The sequence below is a fragment of the Aspergillus multicolor genome, assembly GCF_047715735.1.
Source record: "Aspergillus multicolor strain CBS 133.54 unplaced genomic scaffold BDW74scaffold_35, whole genome shotgun sequence".
Taxonomy (NCBI): Eukaryota; Fungi; Ascomycota; class Eurotiomycetes; order Eurotiales; family Aspergillaceae; genus Aspergillus; species Aspergillus multicolor.
In genome coordinates, this window is record NW_027395986.1 from 206,201 (window position 1) to 223,001 (window position 16,801).

General features: G+C 51.5%; 7 protein-coding genes across 7 annotated transcripts; 4 read left to right on the forward strand and 3 right to left on the reverse strand.

Annotated features, from left to right (window-relative positions):
• Positions 1–636: 636 nt before the first annotated feature.
• On the forward strand, positions 637–2,305 carry BDW74DRAFT_90926 (putative MFS glucose transporter). Its single transcript, XM_073734049.1, has 2 exons — positions 637–869; positions 935–2,305. The coding sequence occupies exons 1-2, from the start codon at positions 786–788 to the stop codon at positions 2,297–2,299; spliced, it is 1,449 nt and encodes a 482-aa protein (XP_073579559.1). The 5' UTR covers positions 637–785; the 3' UTR covers positions 2,300–2,305.
• A 771-nt stretch (positions 2,306–3,076) lies between these two features.
• On the reverse strand, positions 3,077–4,466 carry BDW74DRAFT_161182 (uncharacterized protein). Its single transcript, XM_073725747.1, has 3 exons — positions 3,973–4,466; positions 3,819–3,922; positions 3,077–3,753 (listed from the first exon to the last, which is right to left on the reverse strand). Exons 1-3 carry the CDS (start codon positions 4,114–4,116, stop codon positions 3,621–3,623), a joined length of 381 nt encoding a protein of 126 aa, XP_073579560.1. The 5' UTR covers positions 4,117–4,466; the 3' UTR covers positions 3,077–3,620.
• Positions 4,467–5,199: 733 nt separating this feature from the next.
• BDW74DRAFT_90848 (actin-related protein ARP5) lies at positions 5,200–8,124 on the reverse strand. The gene is made up of 5 exons (XM_073734047.1): positions 7,768–8,124; positions 7,384–7,704; positions 6,397–7,337; positions 5,569–6,345; positions 5,200–5,516 (listed from the first exon to the last, which is right to left on the reverse strand). The coding sequence occupies exons 1-5, from the start codon at positions 7,961–7,963 to the stop codon at positions 5,484–5,486; spliced, it is 2,268 nt and encodes a 755-aa protein (XP_073579561.1). The 5' UTR covers positions 7,964–8,124; the 3' UTR covers positions 5,200–5,483.
• Positions 8,125–8,974: 850 nt separating this feature from the next.
• Positions 8,975–10,315, forward strand: BDW74DRAFT_161187 (uncharacterized protein). Its single transcript, XM_073725748.1, has 3 exons — positions 8,975–9,009; positions 9,067–9,785; positions 9,836–10,315. Exon 2 carries the CDS (start codon positions 9,174–9,176, stop codon positions 9,732–9,734), a length of 561 nt encoding a protein of 186 aa, XP_073579562.1. The 5' UTR covers positions 8,975–9,009; positions 9,067–9,173; the 3' UTR covers positions 9,735–9,785; positions 9,836–10,315.
• Positions 10,316–10,822: 507 nt separating this feature from the next.
• Positions 10,823–11,534, forward strand: BDW74DRAFT_182421 (Got1 family protein; the record flags this gene model as incomplete). The annotated part of the gene is made up of 5 exons (XM_073730249.1): positions 10,823–10,853; positions 10,944–10,970; positions 11,055–11,103; positions 11,166–11,181; positions 11,238–11,534. 5 exons carry the CDS (start codon positions 10,823–10,825, stop codon positions 11,532–11,534), a joined length of 420 nt encoding a protein of 139 aa, XP_073579563.1.
• A 238-nt stretch (positions 11,535–11,772) lies between these two features.
• pfy1 (profilin) lies at positions 11,773–13,023 on the reverse strand. The gene is made up of 5 exons (XM_073734050.1): positions 12,817–13,023; positions 12,732–12,747; positions 12,560–12,644; positions 12,332–12,466; positions 11,773–12,267 (listed from the first exon to the last, which is right to left on the reverse strand). Exons 1-5 carry the CDS (start codon positions 12,842–12,844, stop codon positions 12,136–12,138), a joined length of 396 nt encoding a protein of 131 aa, XP_073579564.1. The 5' UTR covers positions 12,845–13,023; the 3' UTR covers positions 11,773–12,135.
• Positions 13,024–14,807: 1,784 nt separating this feature from the next.
• On the forward strand, positions 14,808–16,550 carry BDW74DRAFT_170601 (uncharacterized protein; the record flags this gene model as incomplete). The annotated part of the gene is made up of 2 exons (XM_073727192.1): positions 14,808–15,623; positions 15,675–16,550. 2 exons carry the CDS (start codon positions 14,808–14,810, stop codon positions 16,548–16,550), a joined length of 1,692 nt encoding a protein of 563 aa, XP_073579565.1.
• Between the last annotated feature and the right edge of the window lie 251 nt (positions 16,551–16,801).

A 16,801-nucleotide genomic window follows, 5' to 3' on the forward strand; every position in this document is an offset into this window, starting at 1 on the left:
ACAGACTTTGGCTGACGGTGGCCACAGTAGGCCTGGTGGTAGCAGAATGGGGACCGGAAGATGAAGGCGGGTTGGTAAGACTCATGGAGAGTACAGTCCGTTGGCAACAGAGTTGCAGGCAGTGGCAGTGGCAGTTGGCAGGTGGAAGTGGAGGCAACGTTGTCCGGTGCCGGTGGTCAGCTTGACTAGCTGCCGTATCAATCAGAGCCAAGCGCACAATTCGGGGCCCATGGACTAGGAAAGCACGGTGACAGTGGGAAGCGACGCGGAGAATCCGAGCCCACTAGAGCATCCTACCGCTGAACTGATGCGGGAGGAGTAATTTGTTTGACGATGATTGATGGACGGAGAAGAGTTGGGGAAAGCGCAGCCGGTGGTTGGCGGCTGCTGAGCATCAGGCCGAGATGGGGAGTGGTTAGTCAGCAACATCTCACTCCCAAGTGACAGCTCGACAAGCACAACGAGGGCTGACGGAGTACTGCATATATGCACAACTCATCCTCCGAGATCTAACTCTTCAGATAGCGATGTATTTTCGCTTACTTCAAGGATAGAGGCTGATTTCGACGATGGCTACGCATCTACAGGAGCGCGTGTTATCAGTTGGGCCGATAAGCGATAAGACGGACTTAGCGTGCTAACCCCGACCGTGCTACAACGTCACCTCCACCTGCAAGAGAGCATCGTATCACCTCTCGACCTCTGTCCATCAACTCTTCAGCTCAGTGGCCGTGACTGGAATCTCTCGAAAAGCAAATACCAGTCTCACTGTGGCGTCTAATCATATGGCTCATTCCAAGGTCACTCCGTACCTCATATACCTGGTGTTTATCACCACCTTGGGTCCCCTCCAGTTCGGGTATCATCTGGTAGGTATCTTATGCCCTATATAGTGGATGTCTTTGGTCTTATCACTAACAAAGCAATATTATAGGCCGAGCTTAATGCACCCCAGGCCGTCATCACCTGCGAGCGAAAGAGCATCCATTCCTCCGCTAACGGTCTACCGCAATGTATCCCCATGAACCCCTCGCAGTTCGGCCTGGTGTCGTCGATATACACTCTCGGTGGGCTTTTGGGAGCCCTGCTGGCAGGGCCCGTGTCAACAAAGCATGGGCGTCTGTTTGCTTTGCGGGCAACGACTATATTCTTCATCCTTGGGCCAATGGCCGAAACTCTTGCGCCCAGCATCCCGATACTAGGCCTTGGTAGATTATTGTCCGGCGTCGGATCCGGAGCAGCTATTGTCGTAGGTCCTATTTTTGTATCCGAGGTTGCTCCACCCAGTGCAAAGGGGTTCTTTGGTGCCTTTACTCAGGTCATGACCTGTGTTGGTATCCTCTTCACTCAAACGCTTGGCTACTTCCTCAGCAGGGACAGTATGTGGAGAGTTATACTCGCAATCGCCGGTATCATCGGTGTTTTGGAGCTTCTAGGCCTCACCTTCGTTCCGGAGAGCCCTGCCTGGCTCGCTGACCGTCAGAAACATGATCTAGCTAGGCGGGTCCTCCAGCAGATACGCGGCAGGGATACAGATATCCAGGGCGAGCTAGAAGGCCTGGGAAGCTCCACAAGATCCGACGACGATGTTAGCGAGCAACAGTCACTGCTCTCACCTCCATCCAGCAACCTACCTCCCAAGCAGCCTCCAGTCACAATGGCACGAGTAATCACGGACGCCGAGTACCGCCCAGCCATCATCGCCGTTGTCGGAATCATGATAGCCCAACAACTCACCGGAATCAATAGCATCATTATGTACAGCGTATCGCTACTTCAGAGTGTCCTCCCCACATCAGCAGCTCTCCTCTCTGTCATGATCTCGGCGATAAATCTCGTAATGACCCTTGTCTGCTCCCCACTCCCCGACAAGATCGGCCGGAAGACATGCCTCTTGTCTAGCATCATCGGAATGGGCACCACATCCTTGCTTCTATCCCTGGGCATCTATTTCAACATAAAAGCCCTATCAGCAGTGGCCGTCTTGCTCTTCGTCGCTTCCTTCGCGGTCGGCGTGGGCCCCGTGCCCTTCATGATGGCCTCCGAGCTGGTCGGCCCCGAAGCCGTGGGTGCTACTCAAAGCTGGGCCCTTGCAGCAAATTGGATCGCAACTTTTATCGTGGCCCAATTCTTCCCAATGTTGAATGATGCGCTGGGTGGCCGCGGGAAAATCTACTGGTTGTTTGCGGCATTGGCAGGTCTTTTCGCTGTGTTCATTTACCTCCGTGTTCCGGAGACTAAGGGCAAGAAGAATGCGGATGAAGTCTGGGGTAGAGAGGATCAGAGGAGGAGGGATTAATCCTCTTTTTACTATCTGATGCAACCGAGTGAGGTGAGACCAGTGGATGTAAGTTGTCCTTCACTTTCTGTGTCTCTCCTGGTTTGTTCCTCCACGAGGGTGGTCAATACCTCATGTTGAACGGAGAACAAGAACCAACGTCGCGCACCGGCGGACGCCCAAGTCAGCCTCGAAGCTAGACCCGATAAACCTATAACGAATGGTATCCTGGAGATACACGCAACCGGGCCATATGAACTAATTCCTGTATATAGCATAACGTATCCGCCTTCATAGTCTTCATAGACCGTTAACCCTAACCCAAAGCCATCTCATAACAATTGCAGTCCTTGCTGCTCACGTACTTCTGGTAGCAAGTGCTCCGGGTATACTGACTACCGTTACCACTCAGCCTTGGGGAAGTGCATGAATGCCATGCGATCATCGTGCGACACTATTTGCAGATTGAGAGTCGACCCGCACGAGTCGATTTCATTAATCAACTAGATACCTCAACACTGACCGTGTCACGGCGAATTACTCCACATTCTTGAGAACCGACGATAAAGTGTACTCTGACCATGTCCGGATAATAATGAATCAGAATAGGCCGGTTTAGGCTTCTAGGTATGATTTAGCCTTAGGGCTTGTCTCAACGCCTGGCGCCGCCGGGCTTAGGTTGGTAGGATAACGTGTGATGTGTCGCTTCAGGTTAAGGAATGAATTAGATACTAATAGAAGTGATAAGTATATAGACGGTGATAGTAGTAGCAGCAGGTGGTATATCAAATATATTACCAATAATGGATCATTATAATTAAATAGGAAGACCATCAACCTCGTCCCCCATACGCATAGATTTATCTCAAGCAATCGGATATCTCATCATTTCATATCAACGTAGCCCAACGCTCACGCTCAAGCTCTCCTCCAACTCTGTCGTCAGTTCTTTGCCTGGCAGACTGCATACTTCGAGCAAGGGCAGTATGTCCAGCGATTAGGTAAATAGGTAGGTTAAGTATAACTGCGCCTCGTCCTCGGCGATCCGACACCGGCTCCACGAAGGAAGCCATTGTTGTAAGTGTCGGCGAGTCAGGGGCATTTGGATCTTCAATCCGTGCTGCTCAGATTTATGGGACAGTCGTGGCAGGTCCATCGTGCGGAGGGGCGGCGCCGGTGCCGGTGGTAGCGCCGTGGGGGTGCTTCTCTACGACCGGAGTAGCGTGCTCACGGCGGTAGGTCCAGAGAGAGTAGAGCTCTAAGAGCATGCCGAAGAAGGTGAAGATGCTGAGGCGATGATAAGCTGCGTTGAAAACGTACTTAAGTGAAGGTAGGACAGGGTCTAAACGTACAATGCTAGGAAGATGAAAGCTTCGTTGGCCTTTTTTCTGCCGCAAGCCATGAAGGGGGGGGCATTGAAGTAGCAGTTGTGCCAGTTGTAGTCTTGAGCGGCGAAGATGAAAGCTGTGAGCCAGCTAGGTTGAGAATTTATGTTAGCTTTACGTATGGACCATGTCCAAATGCGCAGGTGGGGACGTACAGGTATGAGAATATAACGTCAATGATGAAGACAAACCGGCTCAGCATGTTCGGCATGAATGGAGAGAGGAAAGCCGGGAGGAAGAAGACGACCGAGGTGACAGCCTACAGTAGGGTTAGCACTGCGCAATATCCATGATTAAAGGTAGACGCACAATGACTTCCTGGTAGATGATATGTTGGCCACGCGGGCCCTTGCTGATAAAGTAGGACGTTATTCCCATCACGATGACAGCGCTCGCCCATTGGAGGGCCCGGACTAGGAGCATCACCGGCCGAGCAAGAGCTTGACGAGGCATGTTGACTGTTTAGAGTTGAATTGGACTAAAAAACGTGTCCGTAGAGTTCTGAATGCTCGGTTGAAAGCGTGGATAGATGGAAGCAAAGTAAAACGTGCAACACACCTCGACCGGGTGGCCAGAACCGAGCTTTATAGTTGCCAGGAAGCAGAAAAACAAGGATCGTTGCATCAAGGTCGTCCAGTCGCGGTCAGCCCACGGGCCAGCTCCAGGCTAGCTCCAAGCCAGCTCCAGCTTAGGGTTTGCGTCAGGATGCTTCGATCGACATCCTGCCGGCAGCCAGGTGCTGGAGACCCACGTTGGGCAGGGCTGCCAGGCCACGGTCCAGACACATGATCTTGTTTCCAAGTCTACCTCACGTTAGTCGAAGCTAAAGCCGGTAGAAAGCTCCCGCTAAGGATAACGGCTGCTTGCAGATGAGGGAGGGGAAGCTCCAGCTCATTTCTGCGTCATTGCAGGAAACCGAAGAGAGATGTCAGCGTACATAGACACAAGGCATGCGATCGACCAGTAGGGGCCGGAGGAAACGGAATACGAGGCCATGATTGACGTATCGCGAGCAGCAACAAGCCTTGATGGTGTGGTTGTGTGACCTGAATCTTCACGACTGAGCAGGGCCAGCTCTGAGAGGTTGCATGACTGCCGGATCTAGCGGAACCACGGCATACATCATCAATAGACTCGTCGTTGACAGGCCAGATCGAAAGCTGCGATCCGACTGAGCCGAGCCGACACCACGCAACAGCCGGCCATTGGATCGGTGGCTCTGATCATCGTCGCAGCAATCGCATGCTTGCATCGGTCGTACATAGGTCACCGCTCTTCCCCTCCTCAAAGACAGGATCGGGGTCTGGATTTGGCCCACAAGGCTGAAGCAGTCGAGCCCACTGACGTCGATTATACTGGGATAATGCAAAAGTCTTCACATCGAGACAATTTCGGTAGGTAGTACGATGGATGAGGTTGATGACGGATGGATGATGGACAGTCCATGGACGAAACTGGGAAAGACCTCGTCAATTCCGCGGGACCGGAGTAATGATCCGCCCAACACCTACAGGTCAAAGGAGAAGAACACGACGACTGAATTCTCTTTCTTTTCAAACAGTGGACGATGCGAGTAGTTTCTGTCTATTCTTGGGCCGTGGCCCCCTTGCTCAACGCAGTACCAAGGCAAGGCATTGCGCTGCACACTACATATTGTGCTAGGCAGATCTAATCTCAAAAACATAACGATTTAGTCTGGGTTATAGTCACTGCAAACGCAGATGAAATGTAGATGATCATATGGTAGTATATCCTCGTCTAATTAAACAACTCGACCTGACGCCCGACTCCGAGCTACGCCTGTGCTGCCTGCCCTCCCCTTACCAGGACGTAACGTTGCCCAAATCGTGTTCCTGTTCATCGAGTTAGAAAGATTAGAAGAAATATACCGTAGGAATGACGTACCTTAAGATATTCACTGCCCTTTTCCAGATACTCCTCACGTGTAATGGATGATTTGGCCAGCCCTGATCCAGAAGCCCATTGTGCTGCTCCCTTCCAAGCGTCCAAGATAGGATCAGAAGCGCGACGAACGGCTAACTCTACTTCCAGAGGGAGGACTGTTCGAAAATCGTTGCGGAACCGTTCGTCAAAATTCTGGAAAAGAGTGTTACCGCCGGTCAAGAAGACATCACGCAGTAACCTCGACTGCTCTTCCGGATTTGAGAACCGCTGGTTGACGATGTTCGCGGCGATCTCGACGATTCCCGCCTGGTCGATGCCGGCAATGGAAGGCTTGAAGGCCACTTCTGGTACTCGAATTCGTTCCACGTTGAGGTGTATTTGGTGGGCCTCGCGCTGGCTCTCTGCATCGAATGGCCACGGACCGCGCAAGAACACGTGGGTCAGACTCTTGGTCCAGTCGGATTGAGCAGCCAGGGTGTGGTTTTCTGTGAACTCCGGATCGTATTCCAGAAGCTCCTTTTCCACGTTGTTCAGCATGCCGCCTAAGTCCTCTTCCTCCTCATCGTCGCTTTGTTCGCCAGTGGCTACAGTTCGATAGACTCCCCAGTCCTCGTCGTTGGCACCAAAGTCATCATCATCTCCTCCTCTTCGCCGCTTCTTGGGACCATCAGCTGCAAGGTTGGCGAGGGTCTTCATGCGCATTTGGCTGGCTAATGACTTGCGATTGCCTAGATCGGCCTTCAGGCGGTCGCGTTCCTTGATCCTTTGCAGGAGGTTCTGGGAGTTTGTTAGTTATGACTTCTTGTATGCTCAAGCGCAGGAACCTACCTGACGTTGTGCTCTTCGTTCAGCTACCCAGCTCTCAGGGTCATTCTCGCGCTTCTCTTGATCAAGCCGGATTTCTTCATCCCGTCGCGCTTGTTCTCGCTCCTTCTCTTCCTTAGCACGTTGTCGCGCGTCGACGTTGGACTTCATAAGGCGTTGGTGGCGCTTCTCCTTCAGTCCGGCTTCATCTAACTCTTCGTCCGGTACATCCAGTAATGGGAATGACATCTCCTCCGGCGCTTCTTCCTGCTCTTCGTTTCCGAGGTCTTTGTTTCTCGACCTCTTTATTGAGCGCTCGAGGTCCCGAATTAAACGTTCCAGGTGGGTTTCATCCTTTAAGTCTTCGGCGTCGAGGATTCGCATCTTCTCCTTTTTCGTCTCCGACTGGAGACCGCGCTGTAAGTCCTTGTAGTACTCCAATTCTTGCTCCCTTTTCATCAACTTTTCAAGGCGCATCTTGGCAGCTTGCTCTTGCAGCCGTCGTCCGCTCTCCTTTTTCCTCTCTGCGATTCGCGCGAGCTCCTCCTCTGTTTTCTCTGGCACAATGTGCTCCGTGAATGGGTATTGGATGACATGATCCCGGTCTTCCAACCCGGTCCAGTCCAGGTATCCGGTCAATTCTCGGTCGTAGTCTTTTGATACGTAGCAGTGGCTGTGCACTAAATCTTCCATCTGATGTTCCGTCATCTTTCCCGGAAACGTTGGGTATTTGAGTCGCATAAGCTTCAGCAGGTACTCCGAAGCATGCATGCCACCGAAATTCAGACGCGAACAGTTCGAAAGCACGGCTCTTGAGTTGAGAACCGGAATGACATGCGTCGAGGTATGCGAAGAGGAAATAATAAGGCCGTCCGTTCCGCGATTATATCGGTAGGAAAATAGCGAGTCAATCCCGTAGGCGACTGATGGAGCAGAGTAGCACTCGAACAGAATTTCGTTCATCACTAATAATGTCAGCACCAGCCTTCATGTCGCGTCCGTCCTTCTTACTCTTTCTCGGGTAGTTGGGATTCGCGACAGGCTCCGTCATTACGATGGGTCTGTCCACGCCTCCATTGGCCCCATCAACACCCAATTTGATGAACAAGTAGTCCAACACCCCTTCCATCACGTCCCAGTTTCCCACCACACTAGACCCGGGATCGAAGGCATAGCGAAGCTGACCGCGCGTTGTCGCATCGACGTAGGCATCATGTCCAATGAATTGGCAAGCCTTGTTGAGTTTCCGGTCTCGATACCGGCTCATCACAGGGGGGAGTATGAAACGGGGATTCTTGTCGAACGACCATCCTGCTTTAACAAGGTGCGAGCCTAGTTTGTCATAGAATATTAATTGTCGTCGGAGCTAGGCATGACTGAACGGTATCCGCTTACCATTATCAATAACAATAGCGCTCGTATCGGGCTTGGATTTGCTCTTTTGGTAACCGTCGGGCTGCGGAGGTTGATAGCCTTTGAAAGGACGCTCCTGGGCGTCGTAGATCCTGGGGGGAGGCTTCGCAGCACCCTGCTCGGATGAATTGATTGAGAATCGAGCAGGCAGGACGGACTGCACTGATGTGATCGCCATCGTGTGCGACGTAGGTCACGGAGGTCTCAGGAGCTTTGGAGGAAGGATCACCGCATCGCTGCCTGTCGCATACAGCAGGGCGTTGAGCTGGGCAGGCTGAGGCACGAAGAGCTTTCGCGCGCGAGATACAAGTTGGCGAAGTGTAGGAAGCTGTTCGTGATTACAGTCAGAAGATGGGCGGAACCCCAACTTCGGCGCGGTGGAAAGTCTAGCCACCGCCGGTGTTTGTGGCGCCAAGACCGGTCACAACCCCGGCTGGAACTCTACGAACTATATAGCAGTGTCGAATGTATCCCATGTGGCTACGCGACTCGAATGCATAGGTCATTTATTTTGATTATTCATAGACAAGTTTCAGTGGTATCATGGTTACTCATTAGCATCAAAAGCTGGGAAGCAGCATTCCAAGCTGCAATCATGACGGCTCCTTCAAGTTCTCAGTGGCTATACAAGTTAGCTAAATCGTCTAACCATCCAAAAACTGAAGCATACCTTCCAAGTGAAATAGAACATTTGACTGGTAGTTTTTGAACATCTGTGCAACCAGCTCAACGTCCATTGTCTGGATATTGGCCGCCTGGATAAAATGCGTTAGTTGATAGAAGGGACAGTGTACTAGGCATTACGGACCTGAAGCCGTTCGTTCATTTCCATGACGGCTTCGTTTAGCTTTTGCTAGATGGATATCAGTACCAGCCCTTATGATCTGCCATGCCTATCACCGGGGGAACATACTACGTTCTCGATAATTCGAGACAGGAGAAGGGCTTGCTGTTGCTCGTGGGGATTTTCCTGGTTAATGTCAGATTTGCATACAGTAGGCGAGTATCTATAGAGACTATTTCATGCTTACCATTGTTGCGTGTCACTCTGTTGTTGTTGCTGGAAAGAAACCCATGTTTTGTTGTCGTCGTTCATCCAACAACGGATCAGCCACGTGACTTCCGGGGTACCTACTTGGGGCCTCGGAGCCCTCTTATTCTATTCTCCACGAGAACAATTCGCTATCTCCCTGAATCATAGCTCGTGCCTGCGTCAATCAACAGGTGCGACTGAAGTCCATTGCAGTCGTCAACCGCTTACACCCCATCAATCACGTCAAGGCCGGACCCTCCCCGATCCCCTCCAGGCACCCTCAGTTCACGACCCTATCGACCTTCCATATCGCAATCGGATCGCGTACCTTCCCAGACCCATCAGCTGCCCTAAGATGGCACCTCCTACTGCTGCCGAGAGCGAAGCTCATCAGAAACTCCTTGACCGTCTCGACATCGCAACTGTTCCGCGCCCCTTCCGAAGCCAAACATGGAGACCATCGCAACGCCGAAACAAGAACGTCAAGCAGCTTCTCTCAGACAGCTCCAGAAAAGAGGCTTCCTCACTTGCTACGCAGGCTAATTCCGGCGCGACCACTCCTGGAGCCACCGCGAGTACAGATGGGAGTCAGACTCCCGCCGAGGGTAACCCGCGAACAGCAAACATTGCCCAGGCCGCGCAGAACCTCCAGACGCTTGTGCTGGAGAAGAACGCACGCGCTGCCTTCTCCTCAGGGCCGACCGTGACCTACACGAATATCGAGTCCGCGCCTTCGCTGCATCCGTCGCAGCAACGGCCGTACTGCGACATTACTGGGCTGCCGGCTTCCTATACCGATCCGAAAACGCGCCTACGATATCATGATAAGGAAGTCTTTGGCGTGGTGAGAACCTTGGGGCAGGGTGTGCCGGAGAGTTATCTCGAGCTCAGGGCTGCCCATGTCGTGCTGAAATAGTGTCCTGGCTGAATTCAGGCATAATCCTTAGAGGATAATCTACTGATTAGAGTAAGAAGTCCCTTGGTTCGATGTCGATATTGTCTAACTAATCTTGCTAGTATAGAAGCTACTTTTCCAACGGATATGTACGACCAACACAGTCAAGCTCTTCCACCCACCATGCCCCTTTCGAGACAGGCTCAAGAAAGCGCTCCGGCTTATTCGTGATCTTGTATATATACGGTTGATCTTCGCCATGTGCTCGAAGCACTCGACTCATACCGACGCTCCACGAACGGAACGTCAGTTACAGCACCCGAGGGTGCTGTTGCCGCGGCGTATGGGCTAGCAAAGCCGGCCAGATGGGATTAAAACATTTCACAAGTCCGTCTAGGTAGACGAGTACTCCAGGCGACTTACTAAACGCACGTCATGAAGTGCGTGATCATTGGTCGTTGTATCAGGTCTGGCCTTGTCGAGGCCCCAAGTCCGAAGTTAGACTTCTGGTAATGATCATTCAAAGTTCTTCCAGTTGATATTAATCGTCAATTTCTCGCATCATTTGCTTTCATCATTGTAGCCGGAACATGTAAGCCAGAGATGTTGTTGAACTTGTTGGGTGTAAAACAAGAAACGGAGATGAAGAGCTTTCCGCTTGGAAACGATCGTTGTGCGGATATAGGAGCTTCAGACCGCCTTCTAACTACACCCTAGCTGCCAGTTGCCAAGACACAATCCCGGCAGAATTTATGCGTGATTGGTCGCGATCGCGGGTGGTTGTTGACCAGCACTCCCGAGATTTTGGCAGACACTCGCCTCGAGATTCTAGACGACGTGTCCTCATACAAGCACCTACGATTATACGACCATCCTAACGACTTTCTGCTCTTCCTGTAAGTGGCATTCCAACAACCATACAAATCTTCGTCGACGACCCAGCGCCGACTCCTTATCAGTCACTTGCTAACCTTCCGCAAACAAAACCAGACCTCGCGTGCTCCTAGAACCACCTTCGTCGCGCACCCCGACCTTCTTTCTACAGTTATCGCAACGTCGCACTAGAACGTTCTTTGTTACTTACGTCCATATCCATACGCAACGCCAACATGCCATCCGTGTGGATGACAGACAACCAAAGTAAGAACAAGCCCGGTGTCGCCAAACGGCCCGCCAAAGCCGTGGTGGACTACGAACATGTCATCGTTAACGAGTACCCCAATTAAATAGAAATTGGTGTCATATTCTGCTCCGGCGGTACGTCCAGCCCTATCCTCGAATGCGCCGCGCGATAACCACCCCGCGCAAGGGAAACCAAGGTGCTAACAGCACGCGACACAGGAGGACTATTTCTATTCGGAGGCGTACTAATGTTCTTCGACCGCTCGTTGTACGTAGACGCTGTCTGAGCAATTCTCTATCTAGCCCTAACTAACCACTTCGCTCCTGCAGACTAGCAATGGGAAACGTACGTCCAGCAAAACCAACCCCGTCCCTCCCTATCTAACAAGCACGCACACACAGATCCTCTTCCTAATCGGCCTAACGCTCATAATCGGCCTCGAAAAAACAATTACCTTCTTCTCCCGCCGCCAAAAGCTTAAAGGCACCGCCGCATTCACGCTCGGCATCATCCTGATCCTGATCCGGTGGCCGCTGACGGGCTTCCTGATCGAGCTGTACGGCCTCTTCATCCTCTTCGGCGATTTCCTCGTCACAATCGGCCAGTTCGCTGCGAATATACCCGTCGTCGGGCCGGTTATTCAGCGGATCTTGGAGACGCTGGCTGGGGGGAGGAGGAATGCGGAGTTGCCGGTTTAGTATGCTGGTGATTGATTCGCATTTGTTGTTCGCATCAGGGTGAAAGTGGTTGAAACGGGGCGGAAAGTGTTGGAAGGAGTAATCTCGGTGGTGACTACTTACGAAGATTTAGAGGGCAGGGCGATGTCCTTCATTAATGTCTATATTACTATCACGACGTATTATTATGTCCATAATGACCGTGGTGTACTGTTGAGGTGCATCACTTAATTCTATGAGAAGATAACGATATCACGACTACTTCTGATTACTAGAAGCCAATCAAATACGGTATAGATCATAACACATCATGGGAACCTAGCGTTTGGAAAGCTATCCCAACGCAGATGAAAGGAATAACGGATGCCTGTCGAAAATATGGCGCATCCACTTCTATCTAACAATAGAAATAACATCAAAAGCGCTAAAGAAGGCAGAGGCAAGTGGTATCCACAAGGATCCATTCTGTACTTTAGGAGCGCATATTACACATATTTACGCGTCTGATGCTGATGACGAAGAGTAGGTAAAAGACACAAGAAAGCACCCCATCGTGATTTACATTAGACAAACATATTCTCTGTCTGAGCCCAGGTCTAGCCCAAATGCCACGTCGTCATGCTTATTGGCCGCCGCGGAGGTAGTCGCCAACCTTCTCGATGGCAGCGGCGGCGTTGGTGGTCTGGACGTTCTCGGCGTGGTGGCCGACCAAGATGCAGGAAGGCGTCCTTACAATGATAACACCCTCCTTGCCCTAAAATAAAATGAGATAATTAGTATCGAGAAACGTAGAAGGCCGTGCTTTGGGCAGAGGATACCTTCTTTGCGTAAACACTCCGGTCATCGGCCTTGATAGCAAGGAACTTCTCTCCACCGATTGTGACACCGTTCTGCATAGCCCAGGTGCTGTCACCAAAGGCAGAGCCAATAGCTTGGGCTTCCTGGGGAGAGATCTGTCCTCACCGTCAGCGGTGATGGTAATATGAAATGACCCGCCTGGCCGTAAAGAAAGCGAGAAAGCTGGCCGGAGCAGAGAAGTTGCGTACCGTGAAGCCAGGAGTCGATGCTTCGGTGCCGGAGAAGTCGTAGCTCAGGATGGCGGCCTTGTCAAATTGGTGAGTTCCCATGATACTGTGAGATTTCTTGGGTCAGAATCGATGCGGAGGACGCGGGGGTTCCAATGTTGGTAGAGGCGGGGTGATGACGAGGATACGGTACCTGGAATCAACATATTCTAAAGGCAGACAAAGGTTAGCTAACGCATCCCGATAACGGATGGCTTTAGGAACAGGGTAAATAGTACGTTGCCAGACAGCAGAGTGAGCACCCATGGTAACGGTTGGATAAACAAGCGGCGGATCGCAAAAGGGGAAACAGTGGAGAAGAGGTCGTTCGGAGACGGGTAGCAACGACTGCTAAGTAGGGACAGTGGGAAATGTCAGAGGAGTAGAAGAAAATCGACCAGCGATAGAGCTGTTGAGATTATTATTTGTTGTGATAGGGAAAAGAAGAAGAGATGTCGGTGGGAAGCAGAAAGAAGGTGAGGTAGGGTGGGGTGGGGTTAGCTCAGTGCCTGAGGGCTGAGGCAACCAAGAGCTGCCCCGCCATTTCCTCTCGGATCCTCAGTTCCTCATCTTCGATGGCGACACTGATTTACGATCAAGAGCTGAAGGCGTGATTCGAGCAGTTGAGCACCGCTCAGATACCTCTCGCAGCGTCTTGGTCTCCTGCAGTCAGAGTACCACTACGGTGATCTTGATATGCTACAAGTGGTTCGAGCATGTCTCCGAAGATCAACGACTCGGCCTTCCAGTCTCACCGCTGCCAGGAGAGCGAGCCGAAGAACAGCAAGACAGCCGAGTCAGGGCCGCTGCGCAGGGTCTCCTCTTCAAAGGCAAAACTCGCTCCGAACCTCTTCTGAAACGATGGATCTTGACGGATTCAACGGGTCCTCCCAGCTATCCAAGATCTAAGTATTTGTGGCCCTAATTTAGACTTTTTCGTCAGGCTGAGCTTCCAGGCGAGATGCAAACCCCAGCTTTCTAGTCGGACTGACATATAGGTCGTTCCTCGACATACTAACCACATATTCATACAAATATGTACTCTGCAACGCCCTGTACTCCGTACCTAACGGCACGGCACGTGCTGCTTATGTCAGATGCCGATCATCTCTACCTACTTAGCACTAGGCCGTTTGAGGCTCGTCCCTGCGTCGCCAACTTGCAAGTGCATCTCCTGTACTCAGAGCAGCTTTATATTGGAGTAGGAATACCAGCAATTTTCAATCGCCGCTATTCAGGCTTGGAGGGAACGGTCTCTTCATCGCCTTCCTTTCCTTTCACGTCCAGGGACCTAGGGTTGACCTTACTCAAGGCTTTAGGGAGCATTCGCATCATACAGAAAAAAACACCCATGCTGCCAGCAACGTGTCGTCACCAAACTTTTGGAAGATAATTGATCTTGTCGCTCACGGCGGTCGCTCTGCCGACGACGGTAGAAACCTCAAATCCTTGTGGCAGTCCAGATCTTGAAAGGATCATCTCTCAGCGATCCACCGTTGCACGAACACTGCATCGGCCATGGCCATCGAATACCTGGGCACACGAGATTCAACTTGCTCACAGTTCCAGTTCCACCGATCAAGCCGAGCCTTCTTATCTTACTATTCCGTCCTCTCAGCTCGTTTGATTATCTTGATCGGATGCCTGGCGTGATTAGCCCTTAATTGGCCGAGCGGGCCCGGTTTCAGAGTAAGATGAAACCAATAATGAATCAAACCGTCTTGCGCCGAGTGCCTCGCCCACCATGATAATTAAACGTCCGCGCAACCACAACGCTCATTGTCTGCGCTCCGATATAAGCAGGTCTTTCGGCGCCTGCTGGTGCGGGCGTATGCAACAATGACTGGATCGGCTAATTTCATTCGGCTCATGGGTCCTCTATAAGCATGACTCCTATCGTCTGGTCACTCCCTGTCGACCCTGCGCTAATCACTCCCAGATGTCTCGTCCGGATCTTAGATGTGAGACCATGGCCCACCAAATCCCCGACACTTTGTCACGGACACGGGGGGTCAACTAAATAAGGGCTCATGGGCCTTTTAATATCATGGCCCGCCGGATCCTCCTTTCCTTTGACGACTTTCAATTTTGCTTCTCTGATTCCTAATTCGCACTCGGCCTTCTGGAAGGCTTTCCATTCCTTGTATATTTATTTTACTTCGGTTCTCCATACAACATACGGTTTTAATCGAATCTTGTCCGACTTTTACATGAAGTACGTCTATTGAGAATGGCCAGAGGAGTACTTGGGAAATCGCGCTCATCGCCTCAAGCGCCAGCCATTTCCAAGCCGCTCTTGAAACATACGGGTACCCTGCCTAGGAACGACCTTCGAGAGATCCAGCCCGGTATCAGTTACAGCCGTCCAATCCATCATGTCGTTAAAGTCGGACAGCATCATGCGGTGTCCAGAAGTGACCTCGGAGAAAAACCAGCACCCCAGGCCCGCGAGTTTGCTTTCCGGGTCACCAGCCCACCAGTCGGAGCTGCGACGTCGGATACGCACCTTGGAGTAGATGAGTCCATGATTGGCATTGCCCTTGGTAGCCCTCGTCTGCTAGAACAGTATAACATCGCACCCCAAATGCGACGAATGCTACCACCCACGCCTCCTGAGGACGAACGACCCATATCGCCACTGCAGCGGAAGCCGAGCAAATGGAAAAAGATTGGGGGCCTGTTCAAGGCAAAGAACGCAGTCGCCTCTAATGCAAACAAGCCATTCTATCAGGTTCACGCTACGAATGAGCAGCCATTACAGGAGTCTACTCATTCGATAGACTACAAGTCGCGGCGGAGAGCTGGTACCAAGACTTCGCCGATAGAGAATACAGAAGTATGGCCGTGTCTTGCCTCGGAGAACGAAGCCTTAACGCACCAACAAGCGTCTAAGCCAGATCCTGGATCCTTCCTCCAGGTCGAAATCCCTCAGGTTGAAATGGAGAGGTATAGCGTTATGTTTGGTGGTCTTCTAAACAACGACCGGCCGTCACTGTTGGCTAGGCGAAGCAAGACATTGGATAATCTGACCATCCCCGGTAAAGAAGTGAGTAGTGGTCGTTCAATGTATTGTCTTACTTATGCTCATGCTTTACAGTCACCAGCTCCTTTGGGCCCACTACGACGACGAGCCACCTCCCCGGCAGTATCTCCTAGTTTCAACCTGTTTCCGACGATGCCAGCTAGCAAGGCTGCAAAGGTTCTTGGGACACAAAATTTTTCCCAGGTTTCAGACCAGTCACGGAAAGCATTGACGTCTTCTCAACCCAAATCCCAGGAGGCAGTCCCCGAGCCGAACAAACTCTCCCTGGACAGTGTTCCGAAAGCCCCGCCATCCCACCGTCCCAAGGCCTCCGTCACATCCTTTCTCTCTGCAACCTCAATAGGCTCTGACGATGAACCCCTTCTCATCCATAAAGTCGAGCCAGTCCGCACATACGCCGGCATGAAGGAGCCTTTCTGGGGCGTATCACACCACAGTCCTGCGCCGGTTGCAATAACAGTGTCACCCTCGGAGGCCCCAATAAAGGCCAAAAACCTCACCATCAACACGTGGGAGCTTCACTCACGCTCGGACTCGAACAGCTCCAGCTCGATAGAAACATTCCCATACACACCGACGGTTACATCAGCATCCTCGCCCATCCTCTCTCCACTGAGCATAGTGTCTCCGGCCAGGGGTCAGAACGAAACCATGACTACGACAATACCCATCTTTCCTCCACCACGAACAACATCCCGAGCTGGCCACAATGGAGCACCGTTACCAACTATCGAAGTCTCCATTGCGCGCTCCGTCTCTGTCTCAAAGGGCAAAGGGCAGGTTTTAGTCCCCGTCAGAGCGAGAGCCCCTCAATTGAACTCGAGCAATGAGAGGCTTGTGGTGAGACAAGCCAAGACGCCCATGGTTACTGGCCCGGCTTATGGTCATAGGCCTGGTCTTTCGCAAGATGCGCGTATTGAGACAATTTAGGGTTGTCATGGTTCTCTGTCTTTATGAGGTCTGGATCGGTTTTTGGTATTTTTTTGGTCTGGCTTAGCGTGGATACAATCATTGTTACATACCCCTTGTGATTCGAGCAGGTTTATAACGGTCATTTTTGCTTTCTGGTTTGGTTAGGGTTGAAGTTGACTAGGTTTCTCGGGCTTATAGTGCAGAGTAGCGAGTATAAATATTTATTTAGGCCATACTTTTAGTTATGCTAATATCTATCTGTTCATGAT

Coding starts and splice junctions, on each gene's coding strand:
- BDW74DRAFT_90926 (XM_073734049.1), top strand. CDS start 786: ATGGCTCATTCCAAGGTCACTCCGTACCTCATATACCTGGTGTTTATC. Junction 870..934: donor TCCAGTTCGGGTATCATCTG/GTAGGTATCTTA, acceptor GCAATATTATAG/GCCGAGCTTAATGCACCCCA.
- BDW74DRAFT_161182 (XM_073725747.1), bottom strand. CDS start 4,116: ATGCCTCGTCAAGCTCTTGCTCGGCCGGTGATGCTCCTAGTCCGGGCC. Junction 3,923..3,972: donor TCATCTACCAGGAAGTCATT/GTGCGTCTACCT, acceptor ACCCTACTGTAG/GCTGTCACCTCGGTCGTCTT. Junction 3,754..3,818: donor GACGTTATATTCTCATACCT/GTACGTCCCCAC, acceptor TTCTCAACCTAG/CTGGCTCACAGCTTTCATCT.
- BDW74DRAFT_90848 (XM_073734047.1), bottom strand. CDS start 7,963: ATGGCGATCACATCAGTGCAGTCCGTCCTGCCTGCTCGATTCTCAATC. Junction 7,338..7,383: donor TCCCAACTACCCGAGAAAGA/GTAAGAAGGACG, acceptor TGACATTATTAG/TGATGAACGAAATTCTGTTC. Junction 6,346..6,396: donor AACGAAGAGCACAACGTCAG/GTAGGTTCCTGC, acceptor ACAAACTCCCAG/AACCTCCTGCAAAGGATCAA.
- BDW74DRAFT_161187 (XM_073725748.1), top strand. CDS start 9,174: ATGGCACCTCCTACTGCTGCCGAGAGCGAAGCTCATCAGAAACTCCTT.
- pfy1 (XM_073734050.1), bottom strand. CDS start 12,844: ATGGGTGCTCACTCTGCTGTCTGGCAAC. Junction 12,467..12,559: donor CATCGACTCCTGGCTTCACG/GTACGCAACTTC, acceptor CGGTGAGGACAG/ATCTCTCCCCAGGAAGCCCA. Junction 12,268..12,331: donor GGAGTGTTTACGCAAAGAAG/GTATCCTCTGCC, acceptor ATTTTATTTTAG/GGCAAGGAGGGTGTTATCAT.